Here is a 21,965-nt window from a genome sequence, read left to right as displayed (position 1 = left end):
GTAATGCAATGGAGCACAAATTGCTGTGTTGTGTTACTCTGCCCGGGGGGGGTGGGGGGGGGGCATTCCACATGGTATGGAACACCCATGGATTTTGATGCATTTCCAGATTTACCATAAGTGGTAGACCTGGGAATGTGCCAAAACTGCTATGCCTCTCCAGGCATCTTCTTGCTTAACCAGTCTGTGCCTGTCAGGAAAATTATTGCCAGAGTTGTTAAGTTCTTCCCTCAGCTCCTCACTCAAGGTGGTTCTTGCGGAGGCTGTTCTCAGAACTAGCTTCTTCAGTTTTGTTTTAACTGCCACTCAAGATGGTGGCCACAAATCCTTGTGAGGTCAGCGCTCTAGTGTTTCTACTTTAGTCTTGTGCTGAAGCTTCTCTCCAGCTGTTTCTCTCTGGGAGCCCTGCACTTCAACTGTCATCCTGAGGAGAATAATCAGTGTTCCTGAGGCGCTTTGTTTCATAAAGATTTCTTCCAGTTTTGAGTAATTAATTATTTTTCTTGTTAGGGTGTGCACACCAGCTACTTTTTCCCTTTGCTATCGGCTTTCTGAGAAGAATTAGTTTTGGCTTAACAGAACTTCAAGCAACTGCAGTAAGGAATCCTTTTGTACGATTTCCAGATTTGCCAATATATATATATATGTACATAAATATTCAAGAACTCTTTGCTTTGCAGACTTGTCAGTCTTAGAGACAAACCTCAGTGCTCAGACTATTTCCTAGAGACTATGATTGAGAAAACCGAACCTTGATAAGGAGTTTTTGTTTCCTGTAAAATACATTAGTAATTTGTATATTTGTGAACTTTTGAACTGTTCTCCAGAGAACCTTGGAAACCTCTGACTTGTGGAAAAAAGAAGATATTAAGTTAACACTGTTCTCTTAGAGAGAGGCTAGTCTCTCAAAAGATCCAGGTAAGGAGAATTATAGAATTGGGTGAATGTGAATGGCTGAACAGTTGAATGCGCAGTAGGAATGTATTTATTTATGCTCTTATCACCAGACTGCAGGTTCTTCCTTTAAATAAATCCCAATAAGAAGAACGGTGCAGGTTTTCAGAGACACACACTGAAAACCTATCTTCAAGTGGGAAACACAGGCTGGAACTGCATCTGGAGGCGGTCTCTCTTTTTCTATTCCTATTCCCCTTTCCCCCTAGCGGATGCAGAGTTCAGATAATCAGTTAAAGTCTGAGCACGCATCTGTTGGAGGGAGTTGGGTAAAAGGTATCTGCTCCTGCAGAAGTTTGATTTAATGGGTAATCTTCTGACAGTGCCTCTGCCTGCCTGTGGAATCCACATCTTGGTCAGACTGACAGTTGGGCTGTTTGTGAATTCCCTCTAGACAGTAACCCAAAGGGAGATGAGTTGTGTCCTGCATTTCCTGATGAGTCTTCCTGGGCTAGAGTGGGGAGGGAGGAGCTGACACCTGCACCTGAAAGGGCTGTGCCTGCCCTCACACAATGCAGTCTCTAACCCCTTGGAGGGTTTTTGGGGTCAGGCCTGGGCAAGGCAGGATCCTGTGAACAAGAAACTTTCCTTTGATGTTTGCCAACTTCAAAGGCAGAAATGAGTTTAAGTAGTGGACCCAAAACCACAGATTTTTAGAACACTTCTTGATCAAGAGGAACCTCTACCAAGGAGAAGAGCTGAAGAGCTGGAGGAGGAGTACTGCCCCTTTGCTGTGTGTGCTTTTCTGGGTGGCCTGCAGTAGCTGCTTCTGCCTTACAGAAGACAAAGACTGGACATTGCTGTGTATCCTGCTTGTGAAGATTCTCTGAGGGCTTGGATTGAGCTTGCCTTCTGTTAAGAAGTCTCAGGGACATCAAAGACTTCATCTGCCAGCACCTGCTCTCTCCTGGTGAGAACCCCAGACTTTCCAAGTGGTGCCTCATCCAGTCCCTAAGCCCCAGGAAGGAGAAGCTGGCAGAACCACTGAGAAAATCCAAGCACTGGAGCTAAGCAGCAGAAAGATTGATGCAGCACCTGCACCACGGCTGAAAAATCTACACTGCGCTGGTGAAAGTGACGCAATGCCAGCTCACCATGGATTCATCGCTGTTGTGTGTCCATCATTCCTGGGTGTCAAAACCTTCAACATCACCACACGGACCCGAGGCTGCTGATCTGGAAACCGACGCATCTCTTATCCGGCAGAGAAAGAATTGATGCATGGCCTCACTTACGAATAAGGAATCAATGCATATCTTGCTTTTCTGACGCACGCTCGCCCATGCGGCTTTATCTTAGATAAATATTGGCTATTTTTCTAAATGGGTGTGGAGTCCTTATGTGGTGCTTTCACTGAGTTACTGTGTGTGCTGGTACAAATACTTTACACACTGCCTCTGAGATATGCCTGGCTGCTTGTGCCAAGCTATCAAGGGGGTGAGCAGGGGTTATCTGAGCTGTGTATCTCCCTTCCCCTGACTAGAGTGAGGGTTCCTGCTTGGACAGAGTATAATTGACCGCCAACTAGAGATTCCATTTCTAACAAGGACAAAGACTTACTCAGCCTATGCAACTCTGTTTCATTAGAAAGACTTTCAGGCTCTCTTATTGTATTGAGGAGAATGGGGATTCATCTGTTCTCTTGAGTAAGATGGAGTTAGTGGCCACATTTCTATTGGATGCTTCATGTCATACCTAGTGGGCTGCTGCAGCCTCAGATTGAGCCACGGTGGCTGATGGCAGGCAACTGTGGATCAAATCATGGAAACTGCGGAGGGACATTTTATGTTCCTGCATACTGCGCCACACAGCAACAACTAATGGGTTCCCAAAATCATAGCCCACACTTACGTGCTGAACCTCAGTAGGATTAAGACTCCTGACATTTTTTCAACATCAGACCCTATTTAGCATGCAGTTGTTAAAGCCTGCAGAACTCTCAAAGAACCTAAGACAAATCTGAAAGCAGAGCAGGGAGCCTTGACATCAGATTATCGTTTGAGTGCCAAATTGGCTTTAATGATTGTTTAATCAGGCCTGATCTCAATGTCCAGTCCTAACACCAACAGCCACTTTGTTGAACAATTTTGCAACCCCTGTTAGGAGTCGAAGAAAGAAAAAAAAGATATGTAATGTCAACACCATATGAGTGCAGGTGTTTCAATGCTGCAGAAGACAGAATAGAAACCCAAGTGTGAGTGTAAAAATCCTGCATAAAGTTGAAGATAGCACAAGGTCTGCAAGACCGAGTAAGGTCATAAACAACCAATGACATGATAATGGCGTGGTACAAGCCCAGAATCACAGGGTGTTGTGACGACACCAAGACGCGAACCTGGCTGATTTACAGCCCTGTTCATAAGGGCACTTCAGCAAGTTAAAACATGAGCATTCCTGAGGAGGGCTCTGAGACAAAGAATAAAGTTGTCCCTTTTACAGTTGCTTTAGAGGGTCAAGTGGAAAACTACAAGTACTGGGGTGACGCTCCAGGGGAGTGAACAACTGATTTGAAGGCGGGACAAATAGAAAAGATTAACCAATTGGAAGCAAGGATTTTTAAAGGACACTGAAAGAAACAAATGAAGGGACAGTGGAAGCGTTGTTTAGAATCGACCTAAAATGGCAGAAGAAGAAGAAAAGGTTCCCAACCATTAAAATTAAGTTTAGGAAAGAAGTTGTTTATGTTTAAATGCCCTTCTCAGGCTTTGCATGAAAAACTTACTTTTCCATTTCATAGCAATGCTCGTGGTTGGAAAGCCACGTTTGCTACCAAGACCTAACCCAGTGGTTCCAATGACCATGACCAGTCAAGTAAATAAATGACTATCCGACAGTTGGAGCAAGGTTAAACCTCTTCTATCTTCAGTGGACACAGTGTGTTACAGACCATTGAGTACTTCAAGTAGTAAAGAATTGATACAAAATACAGTTTAACCTAGATCCTCCTTGTTCAACCTAACTTATTACCAAGAGACAGACCTAAAGCTCAAGCAATGCAATTGGAACTACAAGCATTGGTGGAATAAAATGCTGTGATTCCCATTCCCTTGGATCAGAGGGGACAGGGATTTCATTCTGTCCTGTTCTTTGTACTCAATCTGTCACAAGACGACTTTCTGCCCATCTCGGATCTTCAAGATCCATACTTCCACCTTCTGATTCACCCTTCCAGCTAGAAGTTTCTGAGGTTTGTGCTAGGGAACCAGCATTTGCAGTTTCAAGTTCTTCTTTGTGGACTGGCCACGTCTTCAAGGGTGTTCACCAAGGTACTTGCTCCTGTTGTAGCACATTTCCAATTATATGGTATTACACCTTTTCTGTATCTTGATGACTGGTTACTCTGTGCTACCTCTTTTCTTAAAACTCAGTGGAATCTGGAGATGGTAACAACAGTTCTACATCAGTTGGGCTTTTCAATTATTCTCCAGAAGTCCAGTCTTCACTCAATCCAATGGCAGAGCTTCATCAGGGCACAGATCAACACTATCCAGGGTCATTAGTTGCTGCCACATGCAAGGATTGCAGTGATTTAGTGCACAATTTCTCTGTTACTGACTCTGCCATCTGCTACTATAGAGTTTGGTTACAGGTTTGAGGCCTGTTGGCAGCAACAACTGCATTGGTCTCAGGGGCTCGGTTTCATCTCAAACCAGTGATCAACCATATTTTACAGTGGTGGGCAATGGTGTCAAGGGGCTACAATTTTCTGGTTGTGGTATAAACCAATTTGTTAGTGGGGTTCCATTGAGGTATCTAACACCAGTCCAATTGAACACCAATGCAAGTCTATGGGGCTCGGGAGCAGCTCTAAGGTACTTGGAGTTGAAGCATCCTTGGTCATTGATGGGCATTCTACATTCATCAAATTGGAGGGAATTGACAGTGGTGTAGCAGGCCCTTAAGGCCTCTGCACCCCACTTAGGGGGCAGGAATGTCTCTGTGAGAACTGACATTCAAGTGTTGAGGTGCTACCTCAGTTGCCAGTGTTGTACAATGTCCAGGGCCTTGAATCATCTAGTGGAATTGATCTTCTCCTGGGCAAAGCTCCATCTCCTTGCTCTGGAGCAGTTTCCATTCAGGGGTCCTTGAATTTTCAAGCAGGCAACCTGAGTCAGAATCTTCCGTCTTCAGTGAACTACCATCTGTCGGCTCAGGAATTCAGTTGGATTGACTCACATCTCAGTGCAGCCATCGCCCCTCCAATTCCCAGTGTTGTCATTTCATCGGTTAACTCAACTCATGTTGATGGCTTGGCTCTTCACTAGATCTTCAGATCCTGGGTGTCCTAATTCAGTTTCTTTAGACATCCAGTTGCCTTGAAAGCCGTCTCCTATATGGTCTCACAAAAAGAATTGGAATTCTTTCCATGAATGGATCCACAGTATATTCCTTTCAAAATTCTAGAGTTTCTCATATAGGGGTTCTTAAAAGGTTTGGCTCCATCAACGTTAGCCGCTCAGTGGTCAGACATCCAAGAGTTTTTGGCCCTCCTTACAACATTGGCGGTAGATGCGCTTACCGCCGCACAGAAGACCGCCAACACACCTCCGCGGCTGCGGAATTACGCCACAGCTATTACAACCCACAGCTCAGAACCAGCCAAAATCCACTCACTCACACAAGTTCGCCACACCAAAGGTCAGTGATAAACTGGCGTTAAAAAAACCTCCACCGTCACACCAACAGGAATACGCCCACACTATCATGACCCACAAATCCACGCGGCGGTCTTTCAACTGCGGTATTCCATTGGCAGTACACACCGCTGCACTCAAAATACACACACATTTACAAAACACTACCACATTGGACAAATCAAAATACCCACACCTGATACACATACACACACCACTCCCACACACCCAATACAATATAAAACACACACCCACATTACCCACATACCCTTACTACCCAAAAATTTGGAGAAGGCCAGAGAAACAGCAAAGCAAAGACAACACCAGCATACAGAGGCACACAACACCATCACACGTACACATCCACGCACAAAACACCACACACTCCTAAATATCACCCCACACATCACAACACACACCACCTCACACATCACCTACACCACCCCATGGCACCGCAAAGACAGCCCAGGTTTTCTGAGGAGGAGCTCAGGGTCATGGTGGAGGAAATCATTTGGGTAGATCCACAGCTATTCGGATCACAGGTGCAGCACACCACCATAGCTAGGAAGATGGAGCTATGGCGCAGAATCGTGGACAGGGTCAATGCAGTGGGACAGCACCCAAGAACACAGGTTGACAACAGGAAGAGGTGGAACGACCTACAGGGGAAGGTGGGTTCCGTGGTCTCCAGACACCACATTGCGATTCAGAGGACTGGCGGCGGACTCCCACCTCCTCCCCCACAACTAACAACATGGGAGGAGCAGGTCTTGGCTATACTGCATCCTGAGGGCCTCGCAGGAGTAGCTGGAGGAATGGACTCTGGTAAGTTAAATCTTTAACTACTTCATCCGCCACCCTACCTGCATGCTATCACATACTGCCACCCTCGCCCTCACCCCCATCACTCCAACTCCTCACATATGTCCCACTATCACAAACCACACATCCCAACACCAAGCCCTGCATGCAACAACAAAGCATGGACACCCATCAACAATGCATGTCCACTACACATACCCACACAGACCCCTAAACAATTATCACACAAGGTCCTACACAGGAATGGAAGCACTGGGGTACAGGGTCACCCACCCATTGAACACTATCGTACTCAGATGCAATAATCATACCTTTACACCCCTGCAGGACCCCTACCCAACGTCACCGGACAGGAGGTCCAAGACATGTCCACTCCACCCACAGAAGAGGCCACAGTGATGACAGCAGCTCTGTCCAACTGGAGCTAGATGACCAGCCCGGCCCATCTGGGACAATGGCAACGGTGCTGGGCAAGTTTCAGGAGACCCAGCGGCTGCAGGAGGAACAGTATTTGGGGTTCAGGGAGGAACTCAAATCCATCAATATCACCCTGGGCACCATTGTAGGGGTGCTGAAGGACCTTGTGAACACCAGGAGGGACACTGTGGCACAACAAGGGGCCCCTGACACTAGCCTGGACGATGAACTGCCCACCACCTCTGCCGGCGCTAGTGGACAGGAGGCACCACCACAGGACCACAACACCAACACCCCACCCCACTCCCTGCAGATGGAGAACCACCCCGCAAGCGGTCCCTGAGATCCAGGACAAAGACAGAGAACAATGGCAAGACCCCCGCCAAGAAATGAGACCACCCTGATTGTCGTCCTTCTGTCCCACTTTGTCACCCTGTCCATCCTTAAACTGCCCTAGCTCCACTTCCTATGCCCCTTTGGACAATGCACCTGTGAGACAAATAGACTGGACTCTGCCATGGACATTCCTCCACCATCACCCCTGACCATTTTACAACCCCCTTCACTAATTTGCACTTAAATAAACACCCTTGAATCACAAAACAATCTGGAGTCAGTCTGTGCTTTCACAAATGTGTATTTGCTATAACTAAGGAAAATGCCAATATCCATTCTATTGTCAACATACCTATGTCACACAGCTCTAGTCCATGAGGTAACATAGCAGAGGTCACACAGTGGGACCCACATCTGTGAAATTGAAAGGGAAAGTGACAAATCAGGGTCTATACACTGGGTGAAAGTGACAGACAGATGAGAGGTCGAACAATTTTATCATATGTAGGAGGCAGTGAGGTCTTCTTTCCTGTGTCTCACTGGAAGTATTGATGGATCATGGTGTTTCTGTTGTCTATGTCCTCCTCTTCTGCCTCCTATTCTTCACTGTCCACAGGCTCCACAGCTGCCACAACACCTCCTTCAGGACCATCCTCCTGCAGAAAAGGCACCTGTCGTTGCAAAGCCAAGTTGTGCAGCATACAGCAGGCCACGATGATCTGGCACACCTTCTTTGGTGAGTAGTATAGGGGACCACATGTCATATGAAGGCACCTGAACCTGGCCTTCAGGAGGCCAAAGGTCCTCTCTATAACCCTCCTAATTCGCCCATGTGCCTCATTGTAGCGTTCCTCTGCCCTTGTCCTGGGATTCCTCACTGAGGTCAGTAGCCGTGATAGGTTGGGGTAGCCAGAGTCACCTGCAAATGTCGAGGGACAACTGTTAGACACACACTAACCCTTTGGGACAACCTCAGACCCAGACAACTATTCACACTGTATAGGGTTCACGTCCTCACCTAATAGCCACACACGGTGCCTCTGGAGTTGCCCCATCACATAAGGGATGCTGCTATTCCTTAGAATGTAAGCGTCATGCACTGAGCCAGGAAACTTTGCGTTCACATGGGAGATGTACTGGTCGGCCAAACACACCATCTGCACATTCATTGAATGGTAACTCTTCCGGTTTCTGTACACCTGTTCACTCCTGTAGGGGGGTACCAAGGCCACAAGTGTCCCATCAATGGCACCTATGATGTTGGGGATATGTCCCAGGGCAAAGAAGTCACCTTTCACTGTAGGCAAATCCTCTACCTGAGGGAACACGATGTAGCTGCGCATGTGTTTCAACAGGGCAGACAACACTCTGGACAACACGTTAGAGAACATTGGCTGGGACATGCCTGATGCAATGGCCACTGTTATTTGAAAGGACCAACTTGCCAGGAAATGGAGTACTGACAGGACCTGCACTAGAAGGGGTATCCCTGTGGGATGGCGGATAGCTGACATCAGGTCTGGCTCCAACTGGACATACAGTTCCTTGATTGTGGCACGATTAAGTCTGTAGGTGACTATTACATGTCGCTCTTCCATTGTCGAGAGGTCCACCAGCGGTCTGTACACCGGAGGATGCCGCCATCTCCTCACCTGCCCCAGCGGACGTGCTCTATGGATGAGAACAGCGATCAGAGGGTCAGCCAACACTGAGGTACGAAATAAACAACTTTTTTGCACACATTTGTCAATCCGCTATGTGCCTGTCTTAGTGTGTATGCAAGGCCTAGATTTGTGTGACGCATTTTAAATTCATGCCATGTGGCCCCCTGAAATGGCGGCAAAGACACGGCACAATCCTGCATTGGTTAACATTGGACCATATGGGTCCCAGGAGCCAATGACGATGTACGCCGGCGGCGACGGTACACACCGCTGTGGACTTGACTGCCATTTTATCTCTGTTCACTCACTTGATACCTGTAGGAGAGGACCTACACTGCAAGTGCTGCTGTGACCTCAATCTGGAAGCGACAATGGCTCAAGTGTCTGGGAAAAGGGCCCCTGCCTTCACATCGGAGGAGTTGGACAAACTAGTTGATGGGGTCCTCCCCCAGTACACGCTACTCTACGGTCCTCCAGACAAACACACCACAGACAGAGAACCCACTGCCGTAAAAGATGGGAGGACAGTCGCCGCTGGAGCAAGAAGACGGCGGAGGCCCAGCTGGGGATGGCCTCCCAATGTGGGAGGGGTGCCTGTCGCACCATGACCCCCCTGATGTTCCGGATCCTGGCGGTGGCGTATCCGGAGTTGGATGGGCGCTTGAGGGCATCACAGCAGCCACAAGGGGGTGAGTACCATCACATCCATCTGATTCAGCGTGCATTGGAGGTGTCTGGGTGGGGAGGTGGGCTGTGGGTTCCCCTAGGCCAGGGTGAGTTTTGTAGGCAAGGTCCCTTCGTGAGGCAGGCTATGTGGCACCCAACCCACCAGTGTTAAGGGAGATCTACCCCTAGTCAGGCCCTGTGACTTCCATGTGTGCAGCAATCGGGCATAGGCCTTGTACCCCATGTCCCTGTGATTATTTAGGGAACTCTAAGTGCATGGCATAGTGCAGAGGGCTGCTGTGTCTGTAGTGTCCGCCAACGGTAGCGGTATTGCATGCACTGAACATGTCTTTCTACTTTCTTTCCCCCCCTTTTTGTGGTCTCCCTGTTCTTATGTGCCTGAGCATCATCAGGCAGAGGATCTGTGCCACCGGAGCAGGAGGGAGCTGCATGGAGCCCCTGGAGGGCAAAACTACGGACTCAGAATTCACTAGTGGGACGGAGGGCAAGGGAAGCTCCACAGCGGGGACAGGAGCTGAGACCAGCAACACCGACTCCTCCTCTGATGGGAGCTCCCTTTGAAGCTCACCGCCAGGGTGTTGCACATTCCTGAGGGAGAGGATGCTAGCTCCTCCACCCAGGAAGGGCATTCTTTTACAAACCAGAGAGCCATGTCTCTCCCCTAGGTTTCTATATTGGCTGTTTGGAAGTGGCAGGCCGGATGGAACCAGTCAGCAACTATGCTAGTTAGGTTAGCTTTTGCAGGAGGGCACCTCTAAGGTACCAAACAACCCAGGGTACAGAGTAGCCGTCATGTAACTTGGGAACTCGTGTTTGACCAATGTCCAGTACATGTACTTAAAATGGCTGCTCTGTTCACTCACTATGTCCCAGGTTTGGCAAGGACACAGTGGGGGCATATTGCTCATGCAGTTATGCCCTCACATATAGTATGGTGAACTATGCCTTAGGGCTGTAAGGCCTACCAGAGGGGTGACTTACCCATATCATATGCAGTGTAGGGTGGACAGGGCACACAGGAAGTGTGCCATGTTGAGTTTGGATTTTTAGGTTTGCCCCAGTACACTCAGCCTGTGCTGGCAGTGCTGGGTGCATATGGTTGCAGGGCCCTAGAGGGTGGCACAATCAGTGCTGCTGCCCTTAAGGTCCTACTCATACTATCCTATGCCCTTGTTACTGGTGTACCCATTTACTAGGGTCTTACAGTGAAAGGTAAGAGTGTATCCAATTGTGCCAAGTATCACAACAGATTTAGGGAAAGAGCTCTGGCCCAGAGAACCTGGTTAGCAGGGGCCCTGGGCACTACCAACTTCTAGGACACATCAACATCAGGCAAAAAGGGGGAGCTAACCATGCAAAAAGAGGCCTCCCCTCACAGCAGGCATCTGACAATACACATGCATGGAACCGCTGCAAATGGTACAATACAAATTCGAGCCCAAGACACTAAATGTGATTGATTGATTGATTGATTGACACTTGCAGTCTCCCATTCAACCTCTACTATAATGTGCCACTTGAAGGATGGGTGGGAATTTGTGGAAGATTAAAATAAACTTAGCCCCCTCCTGCTATGAGTGAACGTTTGAGTAACACCTGAAAAAAGGCTTTCTAGAACGGTAATTACTGACTGTTATAATATGACCTGTTAGACCTGACAGCTTTAGGGTTTTTCGTGACTGATTGCCTCACCCTTTTGCTGTATCTTTTTGTTGGTCTTAGGACTCTGAGTACCTTACCACTGCTAGCCAGTGCTTGAGTGCATGTGCTTCTCCCCTAAACTTGGTAACATCAGTGTATACACAATTGGCATTTTTTATTTACTTATAAGTCCCTTGTAAGGTGGAATACCATATACTCAGAGCCTGTAAATTAAAGGCTATTATTGGGCCTTCAGCACTGATTGTGCCACCAACGCAATTAAAAATATCTCAGGCCTGCAATTGTACAGCCTTGTAAGCAGTTTCACTGCCACTTCGACTTAGCATTTAAAACATCTTGCCAAGCCTTAAACTCCCCTTTTATCACATTTAAGTCACTCCTAAGGTAAGCCCTAAGTAGCCCTTAAGGCAGTGTGCTATGTAAGTGAGCTGCTGGACATGCACTTTTAAGTTTTATATATCCTTGTAGCGAACTCCCAAAGTCATTTTTTCACTACAGTGAGGCCTACTCCTCTCATAGACCATTGAGAATCATTGAGAATTCCCTTGGCATAGATGCTTTGCTCCAACTAAGGTACTTTTTCAGCAAACCCTGCATGGTTACTGTAGCCTGCCTACCCTCCATCGTAGTCGGCCTGAAATTTGGATTTGCACAGGTCCCTCACGGCCTCAAGTAATCTTTTGACTTCTATTGCACTATTTTTAGTTTATTCTTTACAAATTCATATTGTGACTTCTACTGATTGGATTTTTTACATTTTGGTATTGTTTTATTCAGATAAATATTCTCTATTTTGCTATGCCTGCGTGTGGTGTTTCCATTGTGTTACTGTGTGTGTTTTACACATTGCCTCTTTAGTTACGCCTGCCTGCTCTCTAACAAGTTACCAGCGGGTGAGTATAAGTTAATATAAAGTGTCTATCTGACTTATCACTAGAGCGGTGGTTCCTGATTGTACAGGATGCATATTCTGACAACCAGAAACCCCATTTCTAACATGGCCGCTATATCATGGCTCATTTATGTAAAGACAACTCGTATTAACCTGGGCTACTCAGAACTTTTTTTAAACCCCAAAAGTATAAAGAAAGAATGTAAGGCTGTTCTTAAGGAGGCATTCATGAATTGTCAACAAGCTACCTGTCTGGCTACATTTGGCAAAACAAAGAGCAAAGCCACTGTGAATTGCTTAAAATTATACCAAGTTTAGAATGTTACCTTATCAAAATTGCTAATCTTCAGCATAGATTCCTTTTAACACACTTTCACTTTAATACCATTCACTTTTTTATCACTATTTCCTATACAATGCTGGTGGTTTATATTACTCAAATGTCCCCTCGGTACTGCCTCAGAACAGAGTACGGCACATTTTATAACATTTTGCTCACTTTACAGGCCTATCTGAAATGTTTTTTCACACCCATTCTCAGGAAGCAATTAGGCAGAATAATCGAGCTTTGCTTTTTTTTACAGCAATTGAATGCACCTATGCTTTGTGAGGTGACTGAACATCATTGGAAGAGCTCTATCTTTTAGAAAGAATTAGGGAATTGCATACTGGACTTAAATTATTTAAGTTATTGTTTTAATTGTGTCATCACATGTTTTAGACGACATGTGTGTTTTAGCTGCCAAATTTGATATTTTATTGTTTTTTAAATTGTGTCTGCTCTTATGGTTTGCTTTTCAAGCTGAATAAAGCTACTTTTGAATTGAATTGAATTGATATCCTCCCATAGTTTTAGCTTCCACTCCGTAGGTGGGGGATTGAAAATATTAATTTATTTGCTGGATCGAGGGTGCAACCTTTGCACTCTTTCTTACATATGCATTCTAGGTGATCTGTCCTTCTTGCCAACACAGGGTTTCTGTTACATCTCTGTTCTTCTCTCTCTTTTAATTCTGCATTTTTTCAGCCATTCCATTATGACTACTGTATCATCTTATTAGTTTTGTGAACCTGGTGATCATTGAACAAAACAGGTCCTCCCCTGAGACAGTGAGACTGCAATGAAGGGAAAATGTAAGCCAAGAAGGTTTCTGGAAACTTGAAAAGAATGTACCAGAAAGGCCAGCTCTCACACTTTGACACAAAAAGTCCCTGTCATGGTAAAATGCATGCTTTAACATCATTTTTTAATACAGTCGAACTCAGTTCTTACCTAAACGGCATGACCATACAGGCAACAAGAAGATCCGCCATAGCCAATGACATGATGAACATGTAAGTGACTGTGCGAAGTCTTTTTTCCACAGCAGGGCAGATAAAAACCACAGTATTTCCCAGGAAAGTGATTAAGTCAATGATGCTGAGTAACAATCCAACTGCCACCTGATGAGGAGCAATCTCTGCTACCGTCCTGTTTCCTTCTCTTATCATCAAGGAGCAGGCGAATGACGAGTTGGGAAGTAGGGATATGTTTGTGTCCACCAGCATCTTCTTCCCACTTAGACCTGTGGAAACATACATCAGAGATGGCATCAGAACATCTGTTTCATTGCTGCATTAAATGGAGAAAACAATCATAGGGCAAAAATGACTTAATTCTTTCTGTTCTTTTAACTTTCAGGACATTTTCCAAAAATATGAAGCCTTGAGAATAGGCCCTGACGAAAAAATGGCATGCATCTAAAAAGCCTTAGAGCCTCATTGTGGGTGGCCTGCACCCCACTGTGGGTCAATAGAGGCTTTTAAACTCCTTGAGGTGCACCACCTGTCCTGACTAGAGATACCTGCAGTGTTGGTGACTTTCCCTTTGCCATAAGTTGATATGACGTTGTACCCACTATGGGGGTTGAATGCTCTTTCAGCACAGCTGAATGCTATATGGGAGGCCAGGTTTTTGCATCCACCTTGCCATTCTTTTTGTCTTTTGCAGACCCAACCCAAGGGGCCAGAGAGTTTTTCCAAGTGCTTGGGGGGAGGGGCATTTTTAGGTCGAGCGAGCAATCGCTTTGACCTGTTATAAGTATTTTGGGCTTTTAACCAGGACCACCTCACGCCCATCACTTTCCCTCATTCTGGGCTTGCCTTTCAAAAATTCCTTGATGTCTTTGGTAATCGCTTACATTTGTCCCGCCTTGGGATAGTTTTGTTACTGACCTGCAGACTGACCCTGTTACGTGGATAATTCACGATTGCTGATATACTTCAGTGTGGGGAAACTATTTTTTTCTTTTGTCTCTCCTCTTCGTGCTTCATGGCAGCCATGGCCCTCACAGAGCTCACAGCACCAACAGTGCAAACTGCATTGGCGGTATTAGAGCACTGGTTACATTGTTCACACTGTTACCTGTTACTTAATCAGTGTCATTTCTTTTGTCTCTCCCCTTCGTGCTCCATAGTTTTCCCAAAAGCACTTATAATTGATAAATGCTTTACTAAAAAAATTCAGAAATCCGCACAGCGGGAGAGCCCATACTACAAAATTCACTGCACTCGGGAAAAGTCGCCCCGTAATGCTTTGCAAGCATTCTTTTACAAAACAATTTTGCCCATAATTCAGCCTGTGGTGGTCCTAGGACAATGGGACCACCACCAATAAATTCAGCGTAACACACTGTTTCTCTTTAGGCCATCTCTGGATTTCCACACTAGGTTAGTGTGGATCCCAATATAATAACCCCTCCAACCATTCAGTCCCTTTTTAAGTTCTTTTATGGCTGGGACTTTTGTTTTACAGCTTGTTTGTTTTACAGCTTCGAGTATGTCCGCCAAAACTTAATCGTTGCACTTGACCAGCTGCAAAACTTTGCAGGTCATTGCGTGCTGTGCTGCTACCCGCCAGGTTTTTCCCATGCATTTTGGGAGTTATAGTACAGTTTTATAATACAAAAAAACAAGGCTGCAAGTCCCAGAATTCAAAGAAAAAAGCTGGAATGGAGCAGCACACCAGAGATGGACCTCGGAAACGTGGCAGGACTCCCAATGTGATCTATTTATATCTTATGGCATATGTCATTTTTAAACTGGAAATCTGCTTTTTCATGAACCAGATCTGCAGTAGTAGATCTGCAGTAGTAAGGTTTGGAACCCTAGAAAACACCAGCTCAGTGCTGGATTTCAGTGTTTGCTGATTTTACATCCAACAATTCACTCACACGTCCTCAAATATTGTCAATATATTATTTTCTGTATTTCAACATGAGAGGTTAATTGTTTGCTACCATTACTGTGGAAGACAGCAGGGGAATATGAAAAGGACAGATGCACAAAAAAATCCTGTCTCCTTTTTAAGGTGGCACGAGCTACGTTTTAGGTAAAACATGAAACACAACCCTTAAGCAATGTTTTTAACTTTACAGACACTTGCTATGCTCTTGTTAACAGATTTTCCAGATGATATTACAATTTGCTCATAGTGTTAACATCTGGATGGCTGGATACAATTCAAGAATTTCTGTAGACATTAAAGCATGCAAAATTGAAGAAATCTGCTTAGTTTTAATGGAAAAGTATTGGAATCCACATGTTTTATCTTGCATTTATATTTAAAATTCGGATAAATATTCTAAATCCATATTGCATAATCCACACAGCACTAGCTAGGAGCCAAACCACCATTATCTTGCAAAGACTAATGTGTATTGATGTCCCTATTTACGTCAAAGCCTGAGCCGCTAGAGAGCTGAAGAGCTCCTCAACACTTTCCCCAGAGATCCTGCGGGCGAGATGGCTGTATTCTGCGTCCTGTGTCCACCAGACATCCCAAATATGAGCTCCATCCCAGTAGGCTTTAGCCCCGGCCAAGCTAATAGCTGTAGGGCCTAACCAGGCTAGCCAACTTGGCAATTTAGGATGGGTGCGGAGCACTGACAGCTCAGTCCAAGCCCCACTAGGTTAGTTCAGAACTAGGGCCAATATGCCAACCCTAAGTGGAGCGTTCCTGCTTTAATCATGATGTCTTAGTCATCAAAAACCTGAGCACCTAGGGAAAGGAGGAAATCCCAGCATCACCTCCCTCCTACTCTTTCTGGTGTGTGTGTGAGAGGTAAATGAGAGGCCAAAATTGCTCTGACTGTAGCCACAGTGGAGACAGAGGAAGATGTGATCTCATGACTCCCAGGCTCTCTCTGGGGCCTGTTATCTCCCCAACAGCGTACCTTGATCTTCAAAGTCTGTCATGAACAAGTTATTGTCACCTAGCTCCCTCATCCGTTTGAGTTTTTGCCCCATTAACTCCCTTCTTCTCATAGTCCTTCCGGCTTGCCATCTCATCTGTCATCTGCCCCTGCCTGGCTGACAAGTCAGATGCCCCTGCCATCCTTCTAGTCCTCTATTTTACTATTTGTGTACCGTTCAGGCATGTAATGTTGTCAGCTACCAATTATCACCGAGATATGCCCAACAAACATTGATCAAAAACCTGCAAGTCATAACATGTCACACATCAAATGTTACAAATATTTGTCATATAGAACCCAGATCACAGCACAATTTTTACTCTTAGAAGATGCTTAGCTGCCCGAATAGAAGCACTTCCATTTGACAATTAAGCTTTCCTATCTACAAAATCCGATTTGCACTCGTAAATGGATTTAGTCACATGTGGAAATGCACCAGTACAATTCTATTTTAAATGCCTAGGAGTTTCGTTTAGACTCTGGCCAGTGACTCACCAGCGCGCCAGCTCCATGGAGGCCACAGCTGACTGGTTTAGGAAGTTCCCACTGTCCAGTGGGAATCTCTAAGCCTATATAATAGTCACTGCACTGTTGGCTCCATTCTCTGCTCACTAAAACGCTGTGCAGGCACTATGTTGTTTTCCCTCTGTTTAGTGCTCTTTGCTTTTCACAAATTGCGAAAGAGGGGTTTTTTGTAAAAGGAACAAATGCATAACTCGGGCAAGCAGGAAGCATTCTCCCTTTGAGTGTGGGCCATGATGGATTTCTGTACTGGGACAACTATGTCTTCCATTGCAGTCCTGGTCAGGGAAATCTAGTGACAGCTATCACACCCAACACGGGGGGCGGTGACCATCACTATGACCTGGTGACCCAGTGGTGGATTGGCCACTAAGACAATTGGTTCCACCCTAGACCCGACTAAGTTCCACCAGTGTAAACCCTACACTTTGCTCACCTCTAAAATGAGGTGGACAATTTATGGCAGGGGTCCCGCTTCACCAAAATCTAAATGACCTGCTAAATCTCCTTTCATGCGTGGGTCTTTGGGGATGTAGGTTTGGCATACCTGCAGAGATTGTTTCCTACTCAGAAGCATGCATGTTTTTTAGGTGGTTTCTAACCCTGAAAACGGTCAAAGATTTAATCCCGTTAAGCACACAGTAATTCCACTTTCAGGGTGGGAAAGGGGTGGGTTTGCTCCCTGCAGGGAAAAATGTTTTCTTCCTAGAAAAATACTTTCCTATTTGGAACTATACACCTCCTACATTCCTGAATGATTAAGTTTTTATCCATTTCATTTAAGTGCTGCTTGAAAGCAGCAACGGTCTCGGCTTTTTAATAATATTCCGAGAATTCGTTGTGCATGACAAGAAGGTTGCATATTTAAGCCACACGTAGGTGTTATTCAACAGGAGAAAAGGTCATTTTTTCTTTGCGTCTTGGGTAGACAGCCGACTATCACTGCACTCAGGAGAGCACTTAGAATCATTAAATGCAAAATATAAGCTCCCAGCTGAGCACATGAAAGAGAACCACGCACATACATCCATTCACCAAACAACTTTGACATAAGAACGCCACATGCATACCCTTCAAAACCATCATTGCCAGAAACAGCACAGTTAGACTACATCTTATCACTGGGCAATGAGCAATTTTCCAAATTCAGATATGCATATCCAAGTGCTAAACCTTTCAGATCACACAACTGTGACACCAAAAGCACATAAACTCAGTTGATTGATCATAAATTGCCACCCAACCTAAAATCGAATAGAAAACAGCACTCAAACATATGAACACAAGGTAACTCATACTCCAGTCAGAAAATTGAAATCTTAGAAACTTGAGAAAAGCACACTTGGTTGGCTTAGGCCATACTAATGCCCAGGGCCAATGGAATTATGCGTCCGGGGAGGGACAAATTGTGTGTCAAAAAAGCCAAATTATGATGCTAGAGCGCTTTTTGTGGTAGTATTACTCCATTATTTTCTCATTCTTATGCCTAGCACCTCATTAGTACCAATTTGACATCCACATATAGTAATAAGCAGCAGAAAGGTGAACGCTAAACCTCTGCAAATGGCCTTCCACTGTGCAAAAACACATAGGCCCAGATTTATACTTTTTTGTGCCACATTTGTGTCATTGTTTTTACACAAAAGCGGTGCAAACTTGCAAAATACAATTATATTTGGTATTTGCACTGCCTTTGCATCAAAAAATGGCGCAAATGCGGCGCAAAAAAAGTATAAACATGGGCCATAGTGCTGCATTTTTAGTAACTTTTGAACCGTTTGAGGTAGATACAATGCGCACAAACGCATTATTCCTGTGTCCCTGCTAATACCACAATTTGCACTACAGAAAAAGCAGAAACAACGCTAATCAACTTACTAGAGTGATAAAGTGATAGCGTGATAAAGGCACGGAATAATCATTGTTAGCGTAAAACAAACCTACCTACAAATTGTTTAATCATCAAAGTAACAAAATTACCATGGTAAACTTAATTATAATGTATTTGTATGACAAAGGACTACTCTATTCACTGGTGTAGTGCTTAACAAAATGCCTGCTTCATTACTTCTTTAAGTTTCCATAACCATCCCTGCACTGTAATACAGGACTAACCCAATTACCAATGCATAGCAATAAACTACTAACCTAATCATGAGTAGTAGAAACAGGAAACAAACATTGCTTTCTTGTAAAATGATGCCTAAGTGTATTTTCTTTGTACTATAATAAAGGCGAATAAAAGGTCAATGCAGTTAAAAAAAATATGCATACGTTTGCTGTAAAAACAGCACCAGATGAACTTTGGGCCTCAATTAGAGTTGGACTGACCTGAGGCTCTGCATAAATGGGCAGAGCTCCCGGCCACTACATTTGCATTTCCTTCATTTTATTTACAGTCCAGAGATCCACTGGGTGACTGCTGCTGGAGCATCTACTGGCCCTGTGGGTGGAAACCCTTGACACACTGGTCCGGCTGCCCCTGGACCAGTGGGCCACAGTGACAGTCAATCGACCTATTTAGATTGGAGTTTATTAGATGTTCCAGGAGGGGAAAACAAACAATGGTCCTGATGTACAGAGAGAAAGTACCACTTAGGCCAGTGGTTCCCAACCTGTGGTCCCGGGACACCTGGGGGTCTGCATAGCCTCCTGAGGGGGTGCGCGACTGCTTAGAAAATTAAATAATAATAACCGATTTAGTTTCCAGCAGTCAATGGATGGGGTCCCCGGATTCTAATAATGATTCAGTGCGGGTCCCTGGGTTCCAGTAATGATAAAGTTGGGGGCCACAAAAGTCAAAAGGTAGGGAACTACTGATTTAGGCTATGCTTAATTTGAGCTGGTGTTTGCAGTTGGCCCCCTCCCCCATCACTTAATCTTGAAGACAGTAAAGGGAAAAAGAAAGGAAAACAGTGACAAAGGGAGAAAGCAGAGGTGAAAGGCACCCACAAAAGAAGAGGCCGGGGGAGTATAGGTGCTGATGAAAGAGGCATGGATGGTTTCAAGACAAGAAAGTCTCGGTATTCATCAGCCTCACCCCAAGAGAAAATGTATGGGTCGCTGCACTTACGCTTTCCTAGATGAATCCCTGCATTTTGGGAACGCGTTTCAGAATTGAAAAAAAATGCCAGTCACGGCCAAAATGACATGGTGCCCAGAAAGAAAGCAAAGGGACCCCGGCAAGGCAGGCATGGATCTGTAACTATGGTGAGTGGTTCTCCAACAATGGAGAGGAGGCCTTCCTGGTGGCCTGACGGGCTGCCCACAAAATCACAAAGGAGCCCCTAACCATCTTCAAGGTTTAACACAGGACACACATAACCTTCAGCGTCTTGTACTACAGGATCGATTCATCAACTAGTACACTGCAATGTGGGATTCATTTGATCACCAGCGTTTTGTAAACCAAGATTTAGTTCACTTTGATCATTTTATGTAGCGTTCACATTTAGCATCATTTTAAATGTGTCCACCCGGGCCAAAAATATTTGTAAAGAAATACACCTTCCCGCACAGCTTTACAGATAGCAGTTAAGAAATATTTATGGAAGGTATAATTACTGCATAAGTTTGTTGGATACAGCAACTGCCTGGACAGTAAACTTTGGGCCTGGTTTATACTTTTTCAGTGCTGCATTTGCATCATTCTTTTACGCTAAAACGGCGCAAACTCACAAAATTCAATTATAGAGCCTGATTTATACTTTTTAGCGCCGCATTTGCGTAACTTTTTCATGCCAAAGTGGCGCAAACGTACAAAATATAATTTCATTTTGTGAGTTTGCACCACTTTTGCGTCTAAAAATTACGCAAATGCGGCGCTAAAAATGTATAAATCAGACCCATATTTTTTAAGTTTGTGCCACTTTTGCGTCAAAATATGACGCAAATGCGATGCTAAAAAGTATAAATCAGGCTCTGTATTGTTCTAAGATAGTGCTAAAATGTTCTAGGAACAGCGTGCCATGGTTTCAAACTCTGCCTTGCACTGTGTCCATTCACTGCCCCCCCTCACCTTCCTTCTCCTACCCCGAGTTTACCCCCCTTCTTTCTTATAGTCCCACGTGTGTCCCCAGCACCTCTCCAGCTCCTCTAGATGTGTGTTTTATGCACATAAATGTTGTTCTAACTCGTTAACCCTAATGGAGAAGGAATCAATTTAAGGATGTTTTAATGTATCACATGATGCAAATATACTTTTCTAGAAAAAGCATGTATAATTATTGTGAATTTACTCAACATATACTTTTTACGTTATTTATATAAATATTAATATATTTTTGAATTTCTCATTTGTCTTATATTTTAAGATACTATAATTTAAAATAACATAGTTAAAGCGCATAATATTATTGCAGCTTTTTCCAGTCGCGAAACAATGAAATTTGGCCCAGTTTAACTGTAATTCGAAAACAGCTCAGATGTGATGAAGGCTCCTGTTTGATTTATACTGAGGAAAACGCAGCAGGTCCTCTCGGCTCTGCATCGCTGAAGTGAGATCGTGAGAGAGGAGCTGGCAGGCGCCTGGCCTGGCAGAGGGAGCCAGATTTATAGAGTTTTCCGAAACTTCTCTTGAGATTCACCGAGAACCGAGGCTTTGATATTTGCCCCATCCTCCTATGCTGCTTCTGTTAAATGGACAAACCCTTCACCCTAGTATAGCCAGAGTGATAAATAACAGCAGCCTTGGGGTGCATCCTAGGAAATGTTTCTCTACAGCCCTGAAGGAGCTTCAGATTGAATAGCATTCTTGCAACAAATGTTGATTTACACTACAATGCTTGACATCCACTTCAATCTAAACTCTCATTCGGACACCTAATGCACCACGAGAGTGTACCAACGTGACCTTTAGTAAAAGGATCACATTGCTTGGAAAAGGCAAGGGCTTTTAAGAATATTAGATAGCAACTTGGAAACCATGTGTATAGGTTTGGTGGTGCTTACAGGAAAGGTCAAACCACTAGCAGAATGCTCTCTCTTCACCTGAAATGTATGTCAACCTCAACACCCATACAAAAGGGATCATGCATTAAAGGGACAAGGTGGGTGCTAGTGTGAAGAACAGACACAATTTGTGCCATGGCCCAGTGCCTTCCTCAAAGGTTTTTAATGACTTGCCTTTCCTAGATGCTTG

General features: G+C 44.8%; 1 protein-coding gene across 1 annotated transcript in view; it reads right to left on the bottom strand.

Annotated features, from left to right (window-relative positions):
* The window catches only part of LOC138250114 (histamine H2 receptor-like), a 413,320-nt gene that overhangs the window by 169,033 nt on the left and 222,322 nt on the right, over positions 1–21,965 (bottom strand). The window contains exon 2 of the mRNA XM_069204564.1: positions 13,342–13,633. Coding sequence (XP_069060665.1) covers positions 13,342–13,616 — 275 coding nt within the window. The 5' untranslated portion in view covers positions 13,617–13,633. The remainder of the gene's footprint in view (positions 1–13,341; positions 13,634–21,965) is intronic.

The sequence above is a fragment of the Pleurodeles waltl genome, chromosome 1_2, assembly GCF_031143425.1.
Source record: "Pleurodeles waltl isolate 20211129_DDA chromosome 1_2, aPleWal1.hap1.20221129, whole genome shotgun sequence".
Classification (NCBI taxonomy): Eukaryota; Metazoa; Chordata; class Amphibia; order Caudata; family Salamandridae; genus Pleurodeles; species Pleurodeles waltl.
Note: the sequence above shows the minus strand (reverse complement) of the source record. Positions and strands in the feature narration are given on the sequence as shown.